This window comes from Pyrenophora tritici-repentis, chromosome 10, assembly GCF_003171515.1.
Source record: "Pyrenophora tritici-repentis strain M4 chromosome 10, whole genome shotgun sequence".
In the NCBI taxonomy this organism is placed as follows: Eukaryota; Fungi; Ascomycota; class Dothideomycetes; order Pleosporales; family Pleosporaceae; genus Pyrenophora; species Pyrenophora tritici-repentis.
This window is the reverse complement of record NC_089399.1, coordinates 1,096,734-1,117,355: the sequence shown is the minus strand read 5'-3', so window position 1 is coordinate 1,117,355 and position 20,622 is coordinate 1,096,734. Positions and strand designations below refer to the sequence as shown.

Here is a 20,622-nt window from a genome sequence, read left to right as displayed (position 1 = left end):
ATTTTTCTGGGACAATGGGAGATGTATTGGGAACAAGAAGTGTGTTGCGACAATTGAGAGCTGAGGACTGTGGGGTTGGTAGAGCTCGACTAGGAAGCTGTAGAAAAGGTGACCAATTGGAAAAAAGAGCGACCGCTATTGGCTGCGTTTTCTACAATTAGATGCACTATTTCACTTGCGGCATTTAGCATTCCTATACGTAAATACGCACAGCTCATAACTTCTCGCTCCGAAGCTGCAACACTTGCAGCTTTCTGGCCTTCACACTGCTACTCACTACCTCCCGAGGTGAGTTTGCCCCATTACGTCATTGTCCATCTTGTAGGCGCAAGTCCGCTTTTACTGCAGTTTTTTGTGTGGTTGAGTCATCATGTGCTTACGTCCTTTATTCACGTCGGTTTGCAGCAGGAGTGCTTACCGTGATTCCATATTAACGTTTCGAGTTGACTCATAGTCCCAGCTAAACCTTCTTGCAGCGTTCGGATTCCTGACCCGTATCTCATACACCATGGACAACGAAGGGCATGCGAAATTGACCGACTACGTGAGCAAGTTCATGGCAGCGTCAGGTGGTCAGCAAGGTGGACAGCCAGAACATCAGGCATCATCGTCAACACCGAATGCGGACTCAACACAGATACCTGAAAGACCCAAGCAAGTGACCACAGCCGATAGCCAAAGTCAAGGATGGTCACCAGAATGTAAGAATGCAAGGTAGACACTACAATTCTTGCGCTGACCTTGTCACAGCATGGAGATCAAAGCCCATCAAGCAAGTCGTCACATATGAAGACCAAGCAGCCGTGTCTGCCGCCCTCGCAAAACTCTCTGGTTTGCCGCCTATCGTTACGCCGACTGAGATTTCAAGACTCAAGGCCAGCCTTCGCGAAGCTGCTCTTGGCAAATCATTCCTCCTCCAGGGCGGTGACTGTGCCGAGTTGTTCTCTTACTGCGCTGATAATCCCATCGACGCGAAGATTAAGCTTCTTCTGCAGATGAGTTTGGTTCTCATTTGGGGCTCCAACAAGCCTGTCATCCGCATTGGCCGTATAGCGGGACAGTATGCAAAGCCCAGATCCAGCCCCACGGAGATGTTGAACGGCAAAGAGGTTCCTAGCTTCCGAGGTGATATCCTAAACGGATATGACCCTGATTCCAGGAGAGTAGATCCCGAGAGACTAGTCAGCGCCTATTTCCACTCTGCTACCACGTTGAACTATATCCGTGGACAGCTTGCGAGCGGTATTGCTGATCTGCATAACCCGTTGGACTGGGAGCTGGGCCATGTCCGGGACGAAGAGCTGCAGGCGAAATACTCCAAAATCGTTCACAGCATCTCAGACTCATTGCGCTTCATGAAGACCATCGGTGCAGATACTTCAGGGCAGCTACAAACCGTAGATTTGTTCACTAGCCATGAAGGCCTTGTCTTGGAGTACGAGCAGAGCTTGACTAGGAGACTCAAGCATCCAGCTGGCTACACGCCTTCGCAACCTTCAACCGATGGCAAGGGCTGGTACAACACTTCGGCTCATTTCATCTGGATCGGCGATCGAACACGTCAGATCGACGGCGGTCATGTGGAGTACTTCCGTGGTATTGAGAACCCAATTGGTATCAAGGTTGGGCCTTCCATGAAGAACGATGAGCTAATTGAGCTCCTCGACATTGTCAATCCTAACAAGGAGATTGGCAAGATCACGCTCATCACACGATATGGTGCAGACAAGGTCGAATCTATGCTGGGCGCACACATTGAGGCTGTAAAGAGCAGTGGCCATGTCGTCGTCTGGCAGTGCGACCCGATGCACGGGTAAGGACAGTCGAATGTGTTACACCTGAGCGCAATCACTAACATTTCGATAGGAACACTCGCAGCACCCCAACAGGTATCAAGACGCGCTCCTTCAACAGCATCTTCTCTGAGCTCTCGTCTGCGCTCAAGATCCACAAGCAGCATGGTTCTTTCCTCGGTGGCATGCATCTTGAATTGACTGGTGATGCAGTCACAGAGTGTACTGGTGGAAGTGAAGGTCTGGTAGATGAGGATCTGAGCCTAAACTACACTACGTACTGCGACCCGCGTTTGAACGAAAAACAGGCGTTGGAATTGGCCTTCCTTGTCGCGGGACATTATCGCGCGGACGAAAAGTTGCAGTAGAGTAGTACATGAAGCCACTTTTTCCTCGTACGGCCAATTCGTACCACGACAAGGCTAAACTAAAAAATGAAATGAATGATTGCTCCCCAATCGATGCCATCACAAACATGACCCAAATGCAGTGCACACCCCCAGAATCAACCGCCTATCAGGCGATGATGCAATACCTTCTCATCTAATACATCATTGGCCCCTGGCCCAAGCTTTCCCGCAAAAGTCCCCCAACCGTTCCATGCAGGTCACGTCTCCGCTCTTATCAACAAAACGTTATCAAGCTCAACATTCTGCACGCTTACTGCGACCCCACTTCCTCTCTCCCAACAAGAACAAATACATAATACCCCTCATAGGATGGGTTCGTCAGCTTCCAAAGGTGCAAAAGCTGCGGGCAGCGCGGCGAGAAAATATCCTACAAGGGCGCCGACCAGTACTACAACAACACCGACGACGACGACGACGCAAAAGGTGCCTGGGTTAAAGACGCAAAACAATGGACCCATTGTACATCCTGAGTTGCAGGCTACGAGTGAGAAAACAAATGGTGAGTCGACATTGCCTGTCTGATGCTCATTGCATCACATTATTTCTTCCAAATCCAGACTGCCATGACACTATACTAACATGCAACCTCCCCACCAGCCGTTTTGAACGATGCTCGCGACCCAGCCTTTGCCTCGCGCCTCTCCTCCCTTGGCGCAGTCCAGCCAAACCCCCACTACTCGCCCTCCTCGCTCTCGCAATTCGACCCCAGGCGCAACACCTCACCCCACCTACCCTCCGATACCATGATGAACTCTCCGCCGCAATCTGCATTCCCTGATGCTCGGAACAATCCTGTGTTGCGCGTGCTCGAGGCAAGGCAGCGCATTGCGGAGGCGGCGGAAGAAGAGTTGAGGGATGTGGGGAGGAGGGGGTTCAAGGGGAGGACATATCTGGATGCAGGGTTGATCACGTTGGCACTGATGAGAATGGAGAGGGGAGAGCCGGCGGAGAGAATTGAGGAGAGTTTGGGAATAATGAAGGGGAGGTTAGGTGTTCTGGGTAAGGGCGTTGTGGGGTCTGTTGAGTTAGGGTGAAGGTGGAGAAACTGATGCGATACACGCAACACTGAAGCTGGGAGGATAGGGACCAGGATGCAAGATAAAATGGGCACGTACAACAATAGGGTCTGGAGAGGAGGCGGCATTGTCAAAGCCTAGCCATGACGGCATTTTTTTCTTCGACCTGCGAAAGAGCGAAAGAACGTACAAGCTATGTACATACGAAACGAAGAACCAAAGGAAACTCGTGTCAAGACAACAACGAAAAACCCAAACCCAATCTTTCCAACCGATGCGATGCGCTACCCAAACCCAAGTCGTTATCCAGACGCCAAATCAACACCGGTACCGATGCAAACAAAAGAAAAAAAAACCGAGCAACGACACGATCATGACTCGTCATGGTCGGCGTTCTCATGGATGAAGTTGTTGAGCGCGATCAGTGCCTCCTTGAGACATTCCTGATCGACTTCGAGGCCGTCCCTCGACATCTCGTCGTAACCTATCCTGACTACTCCGCCGACAGCGCCACCTACGCCACCCATGCGAGACCGTTTTTGGTTCCATTTTCGGGCGACTTCCCAGCGTTTACGAGTTTGTGTGAATGGCGGACATGAGTCGGCGATTTCGCGGCTTTCGCGCAGTACGGTGAGGGCGTTGAGCACGTTTAGGAATATTCTGCATAACAGTCAGTTATAGTCATCAATGAGACGACAATATCCAAAGGCAACATACCCCTGTGTCAGCTCAACGTCATGATCCCAGCCGTACGCGACAGCACTGAAGCTGTTCCCCTGTGCGACAATGTCCAGGAAGACGAATAGCGATTCTTCGACACTAATGTCGGTAGTGATGGTCGACGCAACGTTTGCGAGAATCCAGTCGGAGAGTTCGAAGAAAGTCTTTTGGTCCATGTGCGCGAAGCCGATGAAGCGCTCAGGAACTGTGAACATGAGCGACATGGCCCGCCTGGCGCCCGCAGCCTCTATACAGTCCATTTTTGGATGAGGATACTGGATATGGAGTTTTGAAAAAGAAAGAAAGAAATTCGTGGTATGGTGGTGGTGGTGCTGGTGGTGCTGGTGCTGACGGTTCACAAAGGATGTAGTGGTGGTGGTGGAAAGCGGAGTCGAGGGTCAGGTGAGATGGATGAATATGGGAGCCGGGAACAAGACGTCAAGTACTGTACAAAGCCGAAAAAGAACGTCTCAGCCGGCGTTCGATAGTGTCGGCCAAGGCTAGTAATTCGAGGGCTAAGGATGAAGAGAGTAAAATATGGATAGAAGGAAGAGTGTGGCACGGAAGGAAAGAAGCGTCGCAAGAATGAAGAGATTGGTTGGAGCAGCAAGAAGAGTGTGTTGGGTCGGGACTGGGACTATGGACGACGCAAGAGCTTAACCAAGAAGCTTGACGCACAGCTGAAGGGCAGGTGAAGCGCGCCATTGCTTGCCTGCGTGGGGCCGTTGTCCGTGTTTCGCACTCTCATGTGCGCATGCAGGATGCGCGCAGCGCGCAAGGCAATGCACGTCTCCTCTCTGGCTCGCTCAGACCGACAACGACTTTCTTTCATGTGAAAGTCGCACCACGGGCCGCGAGCCTGTTGTATGACATCAGCACGCAATCACTTCCGGTGGGACGACGCGCATTCGGCATGGTCAGCATGTCGCCGTCATGTCGGTGCCCCGCTCGCCTCATTCACCCTGCCTTTGTCTTGATATCTGTCCGCGATATCTTCCACATGCTTTGCAACGTTGCGTAGTCCGTTCCTTTTCCTTTTTGGTTCGGGAACACGCGCTTTCTCCTGGCTTGCTTTATACCCACCCACCCACGTGCAGGCGCCCTAGTGGGTATTGGAGCCAAGAGTCGCGGAAAGATGGCTGTGGCTTGAGGGTGTAGGCCCGGTGCACATGCCGGGCGCTGCGAAGCTTGCTGAAGAGCTAACGACGTCTCGATTTAGCAGGTGGGTTCCATGGCCTTAGGGCGACTTGGCGCCTGTCTCGGCTATGTCAAAAGGTTGAGGTCGAGACGCGAAAGCTGCAGACGAGCCAAGGTGATGCATAGACTGTGGCGGGGAAGAAGCAATCATCGTCGCTGTGGCTACTGCAACGTATGAGGATTGCAGTTGCAGTGGCAGTGCATGTTTGGATGATGCACAAGGATAGAATGAATAGGAGACTTTGTGGACGGGGACTGCCGTCCGCGTGTTCAGTGTCTAGATGCTCACTCTCTGTCAGGCACGTGCTGTGGTCGGTATGACGGATACGAAGAGCACATCTCTTGAGTAAGACCGGCGGAGAATCCTACTATTATTTAGGAAGACTTGCCGCCGCCCGCGATACTACTTTCTAATTCTTCCGCCGCTCGCTACATCATCATTTTCCATTCCAAGTTCCTCCCGATTACCGGCACGTGCTCACCGGTTTCCGCTCCACCCTTCAAATTTTGACTTTGAGCACCCAGACTCTAGACGTTAGAATCGTTGATATCGACCCGATGATGGGCATCTGACATGGACATTATTATTGCATTAATTACTCCGGTTTCCCTCGACCTTTCTTTTTTGGTTCCGAAAACCACATGCATTAGATCCGCAGATCAATCAAGCCATGCGGCACCCCAATAATCGACGAACGACACAGTCTTTTTGACGAGCAACCCGTTTTTCATTGAAAGAAACAATTCTCGGTTGATTCCACGTTGCACAGAAGCTGGTACGAACGGTCACGCGCTGAAGGAAATCGTACCGGGAAAGCTGCAAGGCATGGAACCCCCGAACTACCGCTTACCGAACGAGTCCCAAAGGAACATTGCAGCCATGTGTCCTCGTGACCTGTAGCATGCACAATGTACTCCGTGCGTATACTTAGAGGCATTGGTAGCTAGACCGAGCCGCGAGAGTTCCAAGGTTCGACCGCATGCTCTGGACTATTACTTAGTAGAGTGGGTTAGATGGCCATCTATCATTGTCAGTTGCTGTACAGTAGGTGACCATAGCTCCAATGGGCTATTGTTGGCCCTGCATATCTAGGTTGTGGACCAGATCGGATCGAGATCTTGTTTAGATTTCTAGTGCTGCAGGAACGGGAATCTGGGATGAGCTTTGTTCGTCCATTTGCCTCACATTTTGCATGTGAATTTTGAATCACCAGGCGGTTATCTGAACCTGGGGGGGTTTCAAAGTTCCGTGATTTCTGCCGGGCTAGATGCTATTTACAGAATACATCCGCATTTATGTAACTCTCAAGTGTCCCTGAAGAGCACAGTATGCTTTATACGCTTTCTATTTTGTCCCCAATGGTACACTGCAGCTCCTGGATCCATTTCCCAGTGTTACGACCTACTGTATCGGCCCGGCATCCAAATCCATCGTACTCAGTGATGCTATCGGCACGGTAGCAATTGTACGCGAGAGAGCTTCAAACCTGCTTAATTCCTCAACATATATCCGCAGCACATACTACGGGAGTAGGTAGTGACGAGCCTACGTAAGTGTAAGCGAGGAGTTCATGGCAACAGCCCATCAGCCTCCCCGCACTATTTTTCCCATCTCAAAACAAGGTTCCATCAGGCTGCGTCATCTCCACAATCGCAATCCTAGCAAACATGCTCGCGCAGCCCTTCACTAGGGCTTCCATGCTTGCGGGTGAACCTGTTGGGCGAATGGCGTTGTGCAGCCACAGGTGTTTGTACAACCACATACGTCACCGAACCCTGTAAACATGGTAGTCGCTCCACGACTTGCCTACTCGTCTGTTGAAGGGCGATATACGAAGCCAGACTACACTAGTGACTGTTCCAACTAACCTCCCATCCTGTTTTGTTTCCTTGCTGGCCTTGCTAGCGTTATCGTCAAGACGGCGCCTCAAATCCCTTCTCGTCGCGCGCTCGCTGGACTCGCGCTTGTATCTGTGTTATCGGCTGTTGAGAAGCAGCGGATGAAGAAGAACAAGGTACAGCGAAATAAGCCAGACGAGTACGAAGGTTTTACGAATACTGTCGACGATATGTCGGGGGAATTGCAGACTATACCTGCCCGCCATGGCGTGGCGACTTTTGTACCGAGGGGAAGGACTATCAAGGTCATTAATACGTATGGGCAGCAGGTGGTTAGTATGTGGGCGTTTACTTTGGGGGCTCCACCTGAGGATGAGGAGGATGGTACAGGAGGGGAGCTGGATGAGGAACAAGTCAAGAAAGAGGCTGAGGAGTTGAAGAAGGCGGTTGAGGAGGGTGAAGGCAAAGATACTGAGACCCTGGTAGAGAGTGGAAAGGAGGAGAAGAAAGAGGATGAGAGTGGTGATGGGAAGGAGGCGCAATCGACCGAGAAGAGCATTGAGGACTCCAAGCAAGAAGTCGAAGACTCTCCTGAGCAAGCAGCCGATGTTACCCAGACAGCCAAAGACTCATCTGAGCAAACACCCGATAACACCACAAACGAGAAGAACGGAACCACGCCATCGTCCTCGAAGCCTAACAAACGCACATGGGCATCCTACCTGCCTTCAATCCCATACCGTAACAAGGGTGGCGCAAACAAACAAGAGGCAGAACAGAAGCCCACCTCAGAGCAGGAGAAGAAACAGAACGAGGAGAATACAAAGAAATGGTCTTCGTACCTACCCACTGGAAAGAGCTTCTCTAGCTATGTGCCAAATGTGGAAGTACCGGACTCCAAGTCTGTTGTCAGCGCTTTCAAGGCGAGCCATTACCGCGATCCGAATAAGAGCTATGCAGAGCAGTTGTATGACTTCTCAAAGACGCCCGTGGGCGCAGGAACTATGGCTGGTACGTTTTTGGATAGCAGTTACTACTAAATTCGTACTGACACTGTATAGCTGCAACAGGCTCAGGCTACGCTTCCTCAGTTTACGCTGCCTACTCCGCATACACATCCCTTCATCCCTCGAACTCGTCCCAACCTCCCATGGAGTACCTCTCCCTTCCACACACACGCGCAGCCTCACACAAGGTCTGCCCCGAAGTCGACGATGAGCTCCTGACCAACCTTCGCAATCCAATCTTGACCTTTATCGAAGACACATCACCTGGTGCACACGATACCCTGACGGCGGCATGCGACGCAAATCAATATGCTGCACTGGGTGTAGATAAGCCTGCCGAACACGGTAGTTGTGCCGAAAACCTCGTCCTCGCGCTCAAGGAGATCAACGAGACCGCCGGACTCAAGGGTGCCAAGGCAGTCGGTGCGGACATCTCCGTCAACATTGCGCCTACACCTCTACACCTCTTCATGAATGCGCCTCTACAGTCTGAAGGTACTCTACAGAGCGACGGAGCAGGCACAAAAGGTGTGACGCTTAGTATTGAGGAGCCAAAGGGCAAGAAGCGGTGTTTTGTCAGATTCCGTGCTGAACGAGATGTTGTGATCGTATTTAGTGCTTGTCCAATGGAAGTTGGGAAGCAGAACGGTGGACGCTGCATGGCCAGTAACTTTTTGGTTGAGGATATGCAAGAAGGTGAGGATCTGGCGAGTTCCATCTCATCCAGCAAAGCGAAGAAGGCACCGAAGAAGTTGGGCTTGAAGGGGAAAGAAGAGAAAGAACAGTCCGAAGAGAAGAAGAAGGCTGTGCCTGAGGAACCCAAAGCAGAGTCGACGGAGTCACAATCGGAGACACAAAAAGAGACCGAAGCTCTAGAAACTGAAAGCGCGGCGCCGTCGCAGAAGGAAGCGTCAGACAAAGGCGAGGAGAAGAAACAGGATTCGACTTCTGAAGAACCCAAGGCGAAGAAGAAGCCTAAGAAACTTCAGGTCCGCAGTCAGCCTGCTTCAACACAGTCTCAGTCTTCGTGATGCGCCTCAACACACTTCACTCTTAGCGCTTTTGCTTTGTATTACGTTTAATTCTCTCGATGGCAATATAATGTACATTATCACATTTTACATCACAGAGTAAATATTCTCACAATGAGCATGGGCACAATTTTTATGGCAGAACAAGTGAACCATGTTGTGAATTCCGTTAAGCAAACTAAAATCGGGTGCCATTACATTCTGGAAACCCCTTTACGAGTTAAGCTCACGCTCTCAGCAACCACCCTACTCAGCCTACCCATTGCTTTGTCTTTCATCTCCCCCAAATGATAGTTGCAGAAGGCTTCCCAATACCGATATCATTGGGTTGTGTGGGGGTGGGCACGGGGTCTTCATCATCATCAGGGTCACTGGGATATTCCGGGTCGGCTTCTGGATCGGGTGTTGGCGTCTCCGCGGGTGCATCGAGGCCCCATGATACACTGAAACCTGGGGGGCCGAGAGTGATGTCAGGCGGTGCGTATGATGTTAGCGTTGGCGTGGGAGTCGGAGTTGGAGTAGGTGTAGGTGTAGGTGTAGGTGTAGGTGTACTCTTCGGCGTAGACTTTGAAGTACTCTTCAACATCGATGATGACGACGTAGTCTTAGTGGTAGTAGTCATCTTCTTCGTCGACGTCGTCTTTGGCCGATGCGGCGTATGAGGTGGTGGCGGGGGGTTCCGCTGTTGCAAGTCCCAGCTCACGCTGTACCTGGGTGGTGAGAGACTCACATAAGGGGCTTTTGTAGTCGTGGGCTTTGGGCCTGGGAGGGGGAAGGGGAAGGGAAATGGAGGGAAAGGGAAGTGTGGAGGAGGAGGAGGCTTGGGGGTTGATGAGGGCTTCTTGGTGGATGAAGAGAGTTTGGTTGTGTTTGACGGGATTGCTTTGCTGGTGGTTGTCGAGTTGGACCATACTGGTGGTAAGGAGGTGATGGAGGGATAGACGGGAGTGGGCGTGGGTGTTGGCGATGGCGATGGCGATGGTGTTGTTGTGGCACCTGGACCTGAACCGTCCCACGAGATGCTGTAACTTGGCTTTCCAATACTGATCTGGTCACTGGGCTTAGGCGCAGGATAGTCTGGTTCATCGGGTACTGATGTTGGTTCAGGTCCACCGGTAGCCCATGAGATCCAGTAAGAAGGTTTTCCGATGCTGAACTGGTCTGTTGGCTTCGATGGAGCAGGATAAACAGGCTCAGGTTCAGGTGTGGCGGTGGGACCACTGGTCTCCCAAGACAACCATCCTGAAGGAGTACCGAGGCTGAAAGCATCAGTCGGCTTGCTGGGCGTGACAGGATCCTGTGATTCTGTTGTAGGTTCAGGATTGCCCGTGTCCCAAGACACGCTTTGCTTCGGTGGAAGAAGCTCAATTTGGCGGTTCTTTAAGCCTGCAGGCGCTGCTCGAATGCTGCAAGAGTTTAGTAGTCATATACAAATGCGGACAACGTGACTAACCTGATGGCTAGGCCAAGCAGCACCAGCACACTGTTACGTGCGGGGCCCATATTGATAAGCAGTGTCCGACAGAAAATTGATGGCTAGATTCTGATCGCGTCCCTGAACGTTGTTGAATTCATCGCGACAGCGCGAGAGAGTTATAGTACTTTTTCTGTTACCCCATTCTCTGTCGACCCGTGCGTATATGCAACCTTACTGCACACAAATGAAAGATACGAGCCCAGATACCACAGACCCTTTAGTAACATTGGTTGAACATGAGATAAACTCAAGATACCGCATTAGCCAGCTGTGATGGTGATAGCACCCGGCTCTAGGTCATGCATTCGATCTTGCAAGTGCAATATACACGGACAGCCGCCGGGTACACGTGTGCCATCAGCCTGGGAGAATACCAAATTTAGAGATATATCATGCTTTATATATACTGATTTGGCGAAACGTGGGGAAACTCGGCAGAATTAAAGTGCATCTTGTTTGGCTAATTGCTGGTTATTTGAAGTGGTCGTGACCGGGCAAGGGACAACCGAGAACGCAGGGTATGCCACGATATGGCCCTGGACCCTGATTTGAGCTGACCAACGATGGATTGCTCAACACATCGCCAAGGCTGCTTCGATAGCATGAAAACTCGGATAAGAGACGAATTCTCTTGGCAGCAACTCGTCTATTAGGAGCAGGCCAAGACGAGACCAAGCTGTATCCATTCGGAAAAGCGGAGATGTATTCCTCTACATGTATTCCGTCTACAAATGCTATAGGTTGGCCATCTTTGGTGAGTGGGAGGACCGGCCGTCCCGTGTATACTGCACTGATAGTGTCTCTGCCAGCCAACCCGTCGAAACGTCATGAGCTTAATCAACCACGCAATGGTTTTTAAGCTAGCAGGTGAGATAGTACCCACCAATTAGTATCTCAGTAACTAAGGAGAGTTGCGAGGCGATGGATCCTACTACTAGCCATTCGGGTGGTATCTGGTGTCTGAAGTTCATCCGTCTGATGGAGGGTGTAAAAGGTCGTCAAGTGGCCATTTACGGATTGCACGAATGCTGAGTGGGTCGATATATCCCGCTTCAAACATTTCAAGACCAGTCCATGCAATCATGGCGGCGTTATCTGTGCAAAACTTGGGTGGAGGAAAATAGAGTTCAACATGAGAGCACCCATGCGTGCAAAGATTACTCGCAAGTCTAAAAATAGGTCAGCCTCACAATAATCTCAAGCTAGTAGATACTTGAGCCTGAATGCAGTCAGGTTGTTATGAGAAGACCTTACATGTGACGAAAGAAGGAGTTCGCGGCGACACCGCCAGCCATGACAACTGCGGGATTAGCCTCCAGAAGTTCCTGTTGAGATTGCAGGCCCAGAACGACACGGGAAGCAACATGTTCGAAAGCGGCACGCATTGTTTCACGCGCCAGATCTCTCCGTTCTTCTAAGCTTACTTCGGTAGCTGCTCGCTCCTTCTTGTTCAGCTTTCGCGTTATCGGGTCCATACCGTACCGAACGATGCGTTCGATCATAGTAGTGATGCCAGAAAAGCTCATCTCCAGGCTGTTGATCTTGATCCCCCCACCCGATTTGGTTAAAGGTCGGTTAAGTGCCCAGCCCCATGCGGTTACATTTCTGATCATTGAATCCTCATTATTTAATGGGACTTCGTACCAGCTGTACTGATGTTGGAAAGTGTTCTTGTACTTATCAGCTGAACAAACGGGGAGATCCGAGGACAGAGTAGGTGTATCATGAGATGCAGGCTCTTCTCGTAACGAAACTGGGAATGCAAAATCTTCGAGAAGTGCTCCGTACATAGTGCTCTTCGTTGCCTGTAGTACTTCTGGAGGTAGTACAACACGTGCAATCTTGTCCAGACATTCTCCAATGGCGATATCATTTGTACTCCCCAGTACACGATGATCTGTCAAAGAGGCTGAGTGTATGAGCAAGGTATGACCGCCAGAAGCAAGAACAGACAAAAAGGGAAAGTCGGGAGAAACATGGGCCTGGGTGGGGTTCCGACCAATTGTTCCGTTTGGCAAGCATTCAGCTTCGGGCTCATTCAGCTCTTTGTAAGCATCAAGGGCGCTCACGAGCCGTGAGGTGAGTGCATGTGCTTGCATGTGATGAACTCCGACCAGTGGTTTCTGGCAAGACATGTCAGCTCGGGTTCAATCAGTCTCTGGAATGTAGTACCTGCCATGCTACAGCGAGTCCCTTGGCGGTGTCAAGACCAGTGAACAGATTACTGCGCATGCCCGGCCCACGAGTGACGGAAACAAAGTCGGGTAGTGTCCTCGTGGTGATGTCTACTGGAATCGGCCCAGTTCTGTCGTCCTCGGAGGGAAGCTCTCCATCCTGCATTGGCAGGCAACGGATTGCTTCACCGACAAGTGTTGCAAGGCTCTCCTGATGAGACTGGAGCGACACTATTGGATGTACACCCTGGTATTCAGAGTTGTTTGATGTCACTTTTTTGTGGAAGAGTATTTGTGCAGTCGTGCGGTCATTCTTGCACCCTTTCTTGACTACGGCTACAGAGGTATCATCGCAAGAAGTCTCGATAGCAAGCGTCATCAAGCAACGCCGGGGCCTCCATTGCAGTGGATGAAACTGTCGCGGACGAAGGATGCTTTGGAGGTGGCTGTATCGAGGCCGCATACCCCGTGTCTTAGGAAGCTGAAGTATAAAAGTCAGCGCATTACATATATAGGTACTGTAATAAGAATAATACCTTGGGACGCGCTATTGCAAGGTGTAGTGGCTGAGCGCACAAGTGTGTGATTGTTGCACAATCGGCGGAAGGGTTCCGAGGCCGGCCCTGGCTGTGACGTACGCGATGGAGTCCAGGCTTCGAGTGTTCCTCACATGTCATGTCACGCTCAGCGCGCCCATTTGACCTCACCTGAGCCCTCGCATCTCATCTTGTCGACAATGCAACCCGCACCCAATATTATTATACCTCATGGCTGATGTAGACAAAAAGACGGATGGCCCCGAGCCGTATTCCGCCGCGGGCTTCGACTTCACCCTACTCCCTGACTATGCCAACGACTTCGTTGAGGAAGACCATTTTGTCGAATTCGCGCGGGCTTTAGCTGCGCCCGAGAATGCATCGCCATCGGCCGAAGACCTCACCTCTCCGCCACCCGAGCGAACTTTCATCACGGCGCAAAATGATTGGCGACCCGTCCACCAGCGAGTCAAGCGGCGCAAGAAGAGCAAGGCGCCGCCACGGCGGGGCAAGGACGAGACGCGCGAAGGCTTTTCATATGTGCTTGTCAAGTGGCCTCTGCTGCTAGTCGTACTTGGATGGCTACTCTTCTTAAGCATAGCCTACGTCTTCACGCGACTGTATATTTACCTCTATGAGCACTGGATTACATGGCGAGGTACCCGCGAGCGACTACGTCAACGACTACAAGATGCGACTTCATACGAAGAATGGATAAAAGGCGCAAAGGAGCTGGACACATATTTGGGCAATGATTCGTGGAAGACAAAGCCCGAGTATGCCTACTATGACAGCAAAACCGTCGCAAAAGTGTATCAACAGATGGGCAAACTAAGACAAAAGGCCGAGGCGGAAGAAAACAACGCCTCGGAACAAAAGACCAGCGCCGGACAGCACACAGCCATTGAGGATCTCCGTGCGCTGTTGGAGGCGTGCATGAAGAACAACTGGGTCGGGTTTGAGAATCCACGATTGTACAGTGAGACATACTACGGAACAAAGGATCTTGTCCAACAATTCGTCGACGAAGCTGAGGCCTCCCTCAAATTCCTCCTGACAACGACGCAACTCGATGCGGAAAACAAGCGCGCGCTATTCAAACACATGGGTAGCAACTTTGGGCGAACAGCCCTCTGTCTTTCTGGAGGAGCCACATTTGCATACTACCATTTTGGTGTCGCCAAGGCCCTCATGGATGCTGATCTCTTACCAGAAGTCATTACCGGCACATCAGGCGGTGCCCTTGTTGCTGCGCTCCTATGTACAAGGACCGACGATGAGCTTAAGAAGCTCCTCGTACCCGCTCTAGCTCATCGCATCACAGCTTGCCACGAAGGCATTCTCACATGGTCAAAGAGGTGGTGGAAGACCGGAGCCAGATTCGATAGTGTCGACTGGGCAAAGAGATGTGCCTGGATGACGCGTGGTAGTATGACTTTCAAGGAAGCATACCAACGAACAGGACGTATTCTCAATGTTTCCTGCGTTCCCTCGGACCCTCACTCGCCAACTATCCTAGCGAATTACATCACAGCGCCAGATTGTGTTATCTGGTCCGCTGTTCTGGCGTCAGCTGCCGTCCCTGGTATCCTCAACCCAGTCGTGCTAATGAAGAAGAATTGGGACGGGACTCTGTCCCCCTATTCCTTTGGCCATAAATGGAAGGATGGTAGTCTCAGGTACGTCAGCCGGAAAGCTCTTCCGAATGACTTGCTCTTGTCAATCAAACGCCCATTCAAGAGTCTAGTTCCATTGGTCAACAAACACTGACTTTACACCCAACAGGACCGACATACCTTTGAAGGCTCTCAATCTCCATTTCAATGTCCGCTTCTCGATCGTAAGCCAGGTCAACCCACATATCAATATATTCTTCTTCTCTTCTCGTGGATCAGTCGGGCGGCCCGTCACCCACAGGCGTGGTCGCGGCTGGAGAGGTGGTTTCCTTGGTTCGGCCACAGAGCAGTATCTCAAACTCGATCTATACAAATGGCTCAAGGTCCTTCGCCACCTGGAACTATTACCACGGCCACTAGGCCAGGATTGGAGTGAACTCTGGTTACAACGATTCAGCGGAACCATCACCATCTGGCCCAAGTCCATACCATCCGACTTCCTTTTCATACTATCTGACCCAACGCCCCAGCGCCTTGCTAGAATGTTAAATGTTGGCCAACAATCCGCATTTCCTAAGTTGAAGTTTATTGCCAACCGCGCCAAGTTGGAAAACGTTATCATGGAAGGGAGACGAAAATACAAACCTCGTGGTACACGCGATGACGAAATGGTCAACGTCCTTAGTGAGGAGGATCTCCGCAGCTTGCTCAAACGTACGAAGAGCGACGGCCCCGAAAGTGGTGTTCCATACCCCATGTCCGCCTCTGAATCCTCGTCCACCGCAGGTCCATCGCGGCCTAGCTCACCAGTGAACCTTCCTCTAGGCTTCGGATTCTCCTCTCGCAATAAGAAAGCAGCACCTACGGACATAGTGGCACAGTCGGAGAAGCAACTTGATGTTCCTGACAGCCCTTCGTTGTCGAAACGCCTTAGTGGCTGGTGGTCTGCCATGTCACCGCCAACTACGGCAGACGCCACAGCTTTTGGGAGCCGTTCACGCGTTTCGCCATTCAGCCATGATCGTCCCAACTCGATGTTTGAATCTTCTGGCGATAGGAGCGGCTTTGCTACTGAGAGAAAACCAAGCAGGGTTTTTGATGACTCGGATTCTGCTGCTGAAGACACTCGGGGCACCTCTAGACGTAAGCAGCAGCATGAAGATGGTATGCTTGGCGATGCGGATGCAGGGGATTTTGGCGACGATGAGGAGGAGAAAGATGAAGTACAGAATGTCGGAGTTGGCCTTGGGCTTGAGGGACCAGCACTATAGATTACCTTCACCTACACCTGATTACCTTCACCTACACCTGATTAGATTGGATAGAAATTATAATTGGAAAAAGTTCAACATAAGATGCTTTGATGCTAGCTAGATAATTATTGCCTTTGGTATAATTGCATAGTTGGCTCATTAAAGTCCCCAAACAGCGTTTTGTACTACTCCTCTGAATACTAGAAGCGCCCCTGTAGTTGTCTGGCTAAAGATTCATTACCTTAGTAGGGCTGTATACTTGGCTGATTAAAGTCTTCAACCAGCGTTTGTACTACTATTTTAGATATAGAAGGGCTCCTGTATTCGTCTAGCTAGATGATTTTTGCCTTAGTAGTGTTGTATATTTAGCATAGTGAAGTCTCCATACAGTGTTTTCAACAACTCTTTCGGATACTTGAACGGCTGCTGTGTTCTTCTGGCGTGACCGCGGCTGATGTGCTGCGGCTTGGCATGTCGTCATCGAAAACGCGCTTTGAACGCGCGATCACAAGGCAACCTTCACCAGGCAGAAGTCACCTAAGTGACGACTATTAGACTCTCACCCGCTGAAACCGATGGAAAACATCCGTAGAAGACCGTCATGGGCGTTACCAACCTCTGGACAGTCCTACAGCCCTGCGCAAGGCCGATCAAAATTGAGACACTGAACAAGAAGCGGCTCGCCGTCGATGCCTCTATATGGATTTACCAATTCCTCAAAGCGGTGCGCGACAAGGAAGGAAACGCGCTGCGGAACAGCCATATTGTCGGTTTCTTTCGTCGAGTATGCAAGCTCCTATTCATCGGCATCAAGCCGGTGTTCGTGTTCGACGGTGGCGCCCCGGCGCTGAAGCGACAGACTATTAGCAACCGCAAGTCGCGCCGCGAGGGTAGACGGGAAGATGCAGTTAGAACAGCTGGCAAGTTATTGGCAATACAAATGCAGAGGGCTGCTGAGGAGGAGGAAAGGAGGAGGAAAGAAGCTGCGAAGCATCCGCGCGAGGAGCCAGAAGAGGAGATACCTGACAACTTGGTGTACGCGGAAGAGCTACTGCAAACACCGCAGGAGCGTACCCAAAACCGCGCATTCAAGAAGAAAGACCAGTACCACCTGCCGGACTTGGGCAAGTCCATGTCGGAGATGGGTGCTGCAAATGACCCGAGGGTTATGTCACTGGAAGAGCTCGAGGATTACGCACGACAGTTTGATAGAGGCGAGGATATTAATGTCTACGACTTCTCCAAGATTGATTTTGATGGGCATTTCTTCCAAAGTTTGCCTCCCGCTGATCGATACAACATCTTGAATGCAGCTAGGCTACGAAGTCGACTCAGAATGGGCCACTCAAAAGAACAGCTCGACGCCATGTTCCCTGACAGAATGGCCTTCTCCAAATTCCAGATAGAGCGCGTGCGCGAACGTAACGACCTTACGCAACGATTGATGAACCTCAATGGCATGAACGACGATGCATTTGGCGCGGGTGGTTTCAGCCGCGTTGCTGGTGAGAGAGATAGGGAATATGTGCTTGTGAAGAATGACGGAGTCGAAGGTGGTTGGGCGCTAGGCGTGGTTTTGAACAAGGAAGAAGGCAAAGCACATAAGCCAATTGACGTGGAACTACCAGAGCGCCCTGCTGAAGAGGACGAATGGGAAGATGACGAAGAATTTGAAGATGTTCCTATTGAAGGCTTGAATCGACTGCCAAAGCCCAAGGCAGGCCTAAGTGCCCAAGAGAAAGAAGGTCGCGAGTTCATTGCAAACGAGCTAGCAACACGACGCCGGCAACTTTACAAGTCTAGAAAAGAGAAACTCCTGCAGTCCAGGCCTCAGCAGGCTACTCCAGTCAGCCAAGATCCCGACTCTTTGTTCCTTGCTGATGAGAACGAAGAAGATGAGGATTGGGAGAATGTACCAATGGATGGCGTTAATAATCTAGAGAATGAGGCAGGGGATGATGTTGAGAACGAACAATTACAGGAAGCCATTGCCTTGTCGATGCATGTGGACCAGCAAGAGACGGAGCGAAAATCGGAGGAAGAAGATGATCCAGTACGTGAAGTCTTTCAACAGAAGCGCGCTGCTGAAGCCAACCCGTTCGCTGGTACAAAAGGCTCGGGGATGGCCATTGCCAGGCTTGCCAATCAGCGCAGCAGTAAACTTGCCCCAAAAGGGCCCTTTGAAGACAGCGATAGCGAAGACGACATGAATCTGCAGGCTGCGCTGGCAGAATCTCGCCAGTCAAAGCGACCTGTTAAGCCAAAGCTGATGTCACCTAAGCTGCATGCTCAAGCACCTGCTGTAAAGCCTGCAAATAAGTCAACGAATGCTGCAGGTTTTGATGGACCGCTGCCATTTGAGAGACTCAATCTGGGCAACTCTCTTCTTGGTAAGAAGAAGATGGACAAGCTTGAAGAGGACAATGCAGGTGGCTTTGAGAAGGATTACGGACACGAGAAGAAGGCTGCGGCACCACTTCCACCTTGGTTCAATGGCCAACGAGATATAGCAGAGGACGTCAATGCTCAACGGCAGGAAGAGAAACATCAGTGGGAAGAAGCTCGTCAAGAAGAAAAGACTCGGTTCCAGTTCCAGCAATTGCCAAGCCTGCGGAAGCAGGAAGAGAAGGAGATCATCGATCTCGATGCACCTGCCAGTCAAAGCCAACAGGAGGTGATCGCAATCGACTCTGACGGGGAGGCCGATGCTCAGATGGAAGATGTGATAATCGAGGATTCTAGGCTCAGGATGGGCGATCTAGCAGACAAAGTTAGAGCGGAACCTCCCAAGCCACTTTCTCCACAACAACGGTCACCACCTCGTCAAGATCCTGCGTTGAAAAAGAAGACTCCCTTCGCAGACGATTCAGATGATGAGCCAGTAGATTGGTCCGAAAGTGAGCCTGAAGAGGAGAGACAAGCGCAGAAGGCAGCGGGTGGAGAAGGAGAGCCACCTGTGCGGGAGCCTTCGAGATCCCCATCGGAAGATTTCGAAGACGTACCAATGCAAATTGAGCCAACTTCTGTACCCGAACCTGCCGTTTCGCCATCAAGGTCGCCTTCGCCGGTATTCGAAGATGTGCCAATCCGTCAAGAGAAGCAACATAGACCTCCGAGAGAGCTGTCACCCCTGCAAGGACCGGACGACCTCACAAAACCTACAGTACCCTATAGCGGTGTAGCAGACGACAGTGCGCCTCTGGATGTTCTAGATGATCATGAATCTGATCAATACTCTGACCCCGAGGATGAAGAGCTCTTTGCCTCTCTCGCCAAAGAAGCAGAGGAGCACGCGCGCTTTGCCCAAGAACTCACCAATAACACAGCTACACGCGTAGATTTTGATGAAGAACTCAAGCAATTGCGCGCGCAGCAGAAAAAGGATCGCCGAGACGCGGATGAAGTTACGCAAACCATGATAGCCGAATGCCAGCAACTGCTTACTTTGTTCGGACTACCATACATCACCGCGCCCATGGAAGCAGAAGCGCAATGCGCCGAGCTGGTCAACCTCGGGCTGGTCGATGGTATCGTGACAGATGATTCAGATACGTTCCTCTTCGGCGGTACACGTGTATACAAGAACATGTTCAACGCGGCTAAATTCGTCGAATGCTACCTTGCACAAGACCTTACCTCCGAATTCAATCTGACACGCGAGAAAATGATTGATATTGCGCAGCTCCTCGGTTCGGATTACACAACAGGTATTCCTGGTATCGGACCAGTTACTGCACTAGAAATCCTCTCCGAGTTCCAGACTCTAGAGGCATTCAGAACATGGTGGGATGGCGTACAAAGCGGCCAGATCAAAAAGGATGAAGATGCGAAGAACCCCTTTCGCAAGAAGTTCCGAAAGAACCAAGGAACTAAGCTTTTTCTTCCGCCGAACTTCCCGGATCCACGCGTCACTGACGCATACCTGCATCCTGAAGTCGATTCCGACCCTGAGCCGTTTCAATGGGGTGTGCCAGATCTCGCTGCGCTAAGGACGTTTTTGAGCTCGCAGATTGGCTGGTCATGGGAGAGGACCGATGAGGTGCTTGTGCCTGTCATTCGTGATATGAACCGCAGAGAGAAGGAAGGTACGCAGGCGAACATAACGCGCTTCTTTGATGGTGCTGTTGGTGCAGGCGCGTTTGCACCTAGAGTGCGTGGTAATGCTGCGGGGAGCGGACCAAGTGGTAAGAAGAAGGGGACAGGGGCTGCAGGAAAAAGACTGGGTGCCGCATTGAGTAAGTTGGCGGGGAGGGATGGTGCCAGGGGTAATAGTGGAGGAGAGGAACAGGTGGCACAGGTGGATGAGGAGAATTCCGCTCCTGCACGAAAGAAGAGGAAGGCTGCAAGTAAAGCTTCGTCACTGGCAGAACAAGAAGACGCCCAGTCGATGGACGACTCAAGCGAGGACTTGTATTCTGAGCCTACTAAAAAGAAGCCGAAAAAGACACGCAAAGGCAAAGCAGCAGCGAAATAGTTTGTTCTGTAATCTACCCACTAAATTCCTAATTACCCCAAAGCTACAATTCCAATTCAAAAAAAAAATCCATCGCTGG

At 51.1% G+C, this 20,622-nt stretch overlaps 8 protein-coding genes across 8 annotated transcripts; 4 read left to right on the top strand and 4 right to left on the bottom strand.

Annotated features, from left to right (window-relative positions):
* Nucleotides 1-508: 508 nt before the first annotated feature.
* On the top strand, nucleotides 509-2,161 carry PtrM4_042540 (AroG, 3-deoxy-D-arabino-heptulosonate 7-phosphate (DAHP) synthase; the record flags this gene model as incomplete). The annotated part of the gene is made up of 3 exons (XM_001937430.1): nucleotides 509-701; nucleotides 751-1,813; nucleotides 1,867-2,161. 3 exons carry the CDS (start codon nucleotides 509-511, stop codon nucleotides 2,159-2,161), a joined length of 1,551 nt encoding a protein of 516 aa, XP_001937465.1.
* Nucleotides 2,162-3,590: 1,429 nt separating this feature from the next.
* Nucleotides 3,591-4,199, bottom strand: PtrM4_042530 (uncharacterized protein; the record flags this gene model as incomplete). Its single annotated transcript, XM_001937432.2, has 2 exons — nucleotides 3,591-3,879; nucleotides 3,937-4,199. 2 exons carry the CDS (start codon nucleotides 4,197-4,199, stop codon nucleotides 3,591-3,593), a joined length of 552 nt encoding a protein of 183 aa, XP_001937467.1.
* Nucleotides 4,200-7,136: 2,937 nt separating this feature from the next.
* PtrM4_042520 (uncharacterized protein) lies at nucleotides 7,137-9,013 on the top strand (the record flags this gene model as incomplete). Its single annotated transcript, XM_066104454.1, has 3 exons — nucleotides 7,137-7,311; nucleotides 7,462-7,986; nucleotides 8,037-9,013. 3 exons carry the CDS (start codon nucleotides 7,137-7,139, stop codon nucleotides 9,011-9,013), a joined length of 1,677 nt encoding a protein of 558 aa, XP_065959018.1.
* A 274-nt stretch (nucleotides 9,014-9,287) lies between these two features.
* PtrM4_042510 (DUF1421 domain containing protein) lies at nucleotides 9,288-10,516 on the bottom strand (the record flags this gene model as incomplete). Its single annotated transcript, XM_066104453.1, has 3 exons — nucleotides 9,288-9,463; nucleotides 10,058-10,419; nucleotides 10,467-10,516. The coding sequence occupies 3 exons, from the start codon at nucleotides 10,514-10,516 to the stop codon at nucleotides 9,288-9,290; spliced, it is 588 nt and encodes a 195-aa protein (XP_065959017.1).
* Nucleotides 10,517-11,457: 941 nt separating this feature from the next.
* PtrM4_042500 (glycoprotease pgp1, mitochondrial precursor) lies at nucleotides 11,458-12,589 on the bottom strand (the record flags this gene model as incomplete). The annotated part of the gene is made up of 2 exons (XM_001937435.2): nucleotides 11,458-11,659; nucleotides 11,745-12,589. 2 exons carry the CDS (start codon nucleotides 12,587-12,589, stop codon nucleotides 11,458-11,460), a joined length of 1,047 nt encoding a protein of 348 aa, XP_001937470.2.
* A 52-nt stretch (nucleotides 12,590-12,641) lies between these two features.
* Nucleotides 12,642-13,043, bottom strand: PtrM4_042490 (uncharacterized protein; the record flags this gene model as incomplete). Its single annotated transcript, XM_066104452.1, has 1 exon — nucleotides 12,642-13,043. One exon carries the CDS (start codon nucleotides 13,041-13,043, stop codon nucleotides 12,642-12,644), a length of 402 nt encoding a protein of 133 aa, XP_065959016.1.
* A 388-nt stretch (nucleotides 13,044-13,431) lies between these two features.
* On the top strand, nucleotides 13,432-16,087 carry PtrM4_042480 (RssA, esterase alpha-beta hydrolase superfamily; the record flags this gene model as incomplete). Its single annotated transcript, XM_001937436.2, has 2 exons — nucleotides 13,432-14,879; nucleotides 14,986-16,087. 2 exons carry the CDS (start codon nucleotides 13,432-13,434, stop codon nucleotides 16,085-16,087), a joined length of 2,550 nt encoding a protein of 849 aa, XP_001937471.1.
* A 583-nt stretch (nucleotides 16,088-16,670) lies between these two features.
* On the top strand, nucleotides 16,671-20,543 carry PtrM4_042470 (Exo, 5'-3' exonuclease (including N-terminal domain PolI); the record flags this gene model as incomplete). Its single annotated transcript, XM_066104451.1, has 2 exons — nucleotides 16,671-16,959; nucleotides 17,053-20,543. The coding sequence occupies 2 exons, from the start codon at nucleotides 16,671-16,673 to the stop codon at nucleotides 20,541-20,543; spliced, it is 3,780 nt and encodes a 1,259-aa protein (XP_065959015.1).
* Between the last annotated feature and the right edge of the window lie 79 nt (nucleotides 20,544-20,622).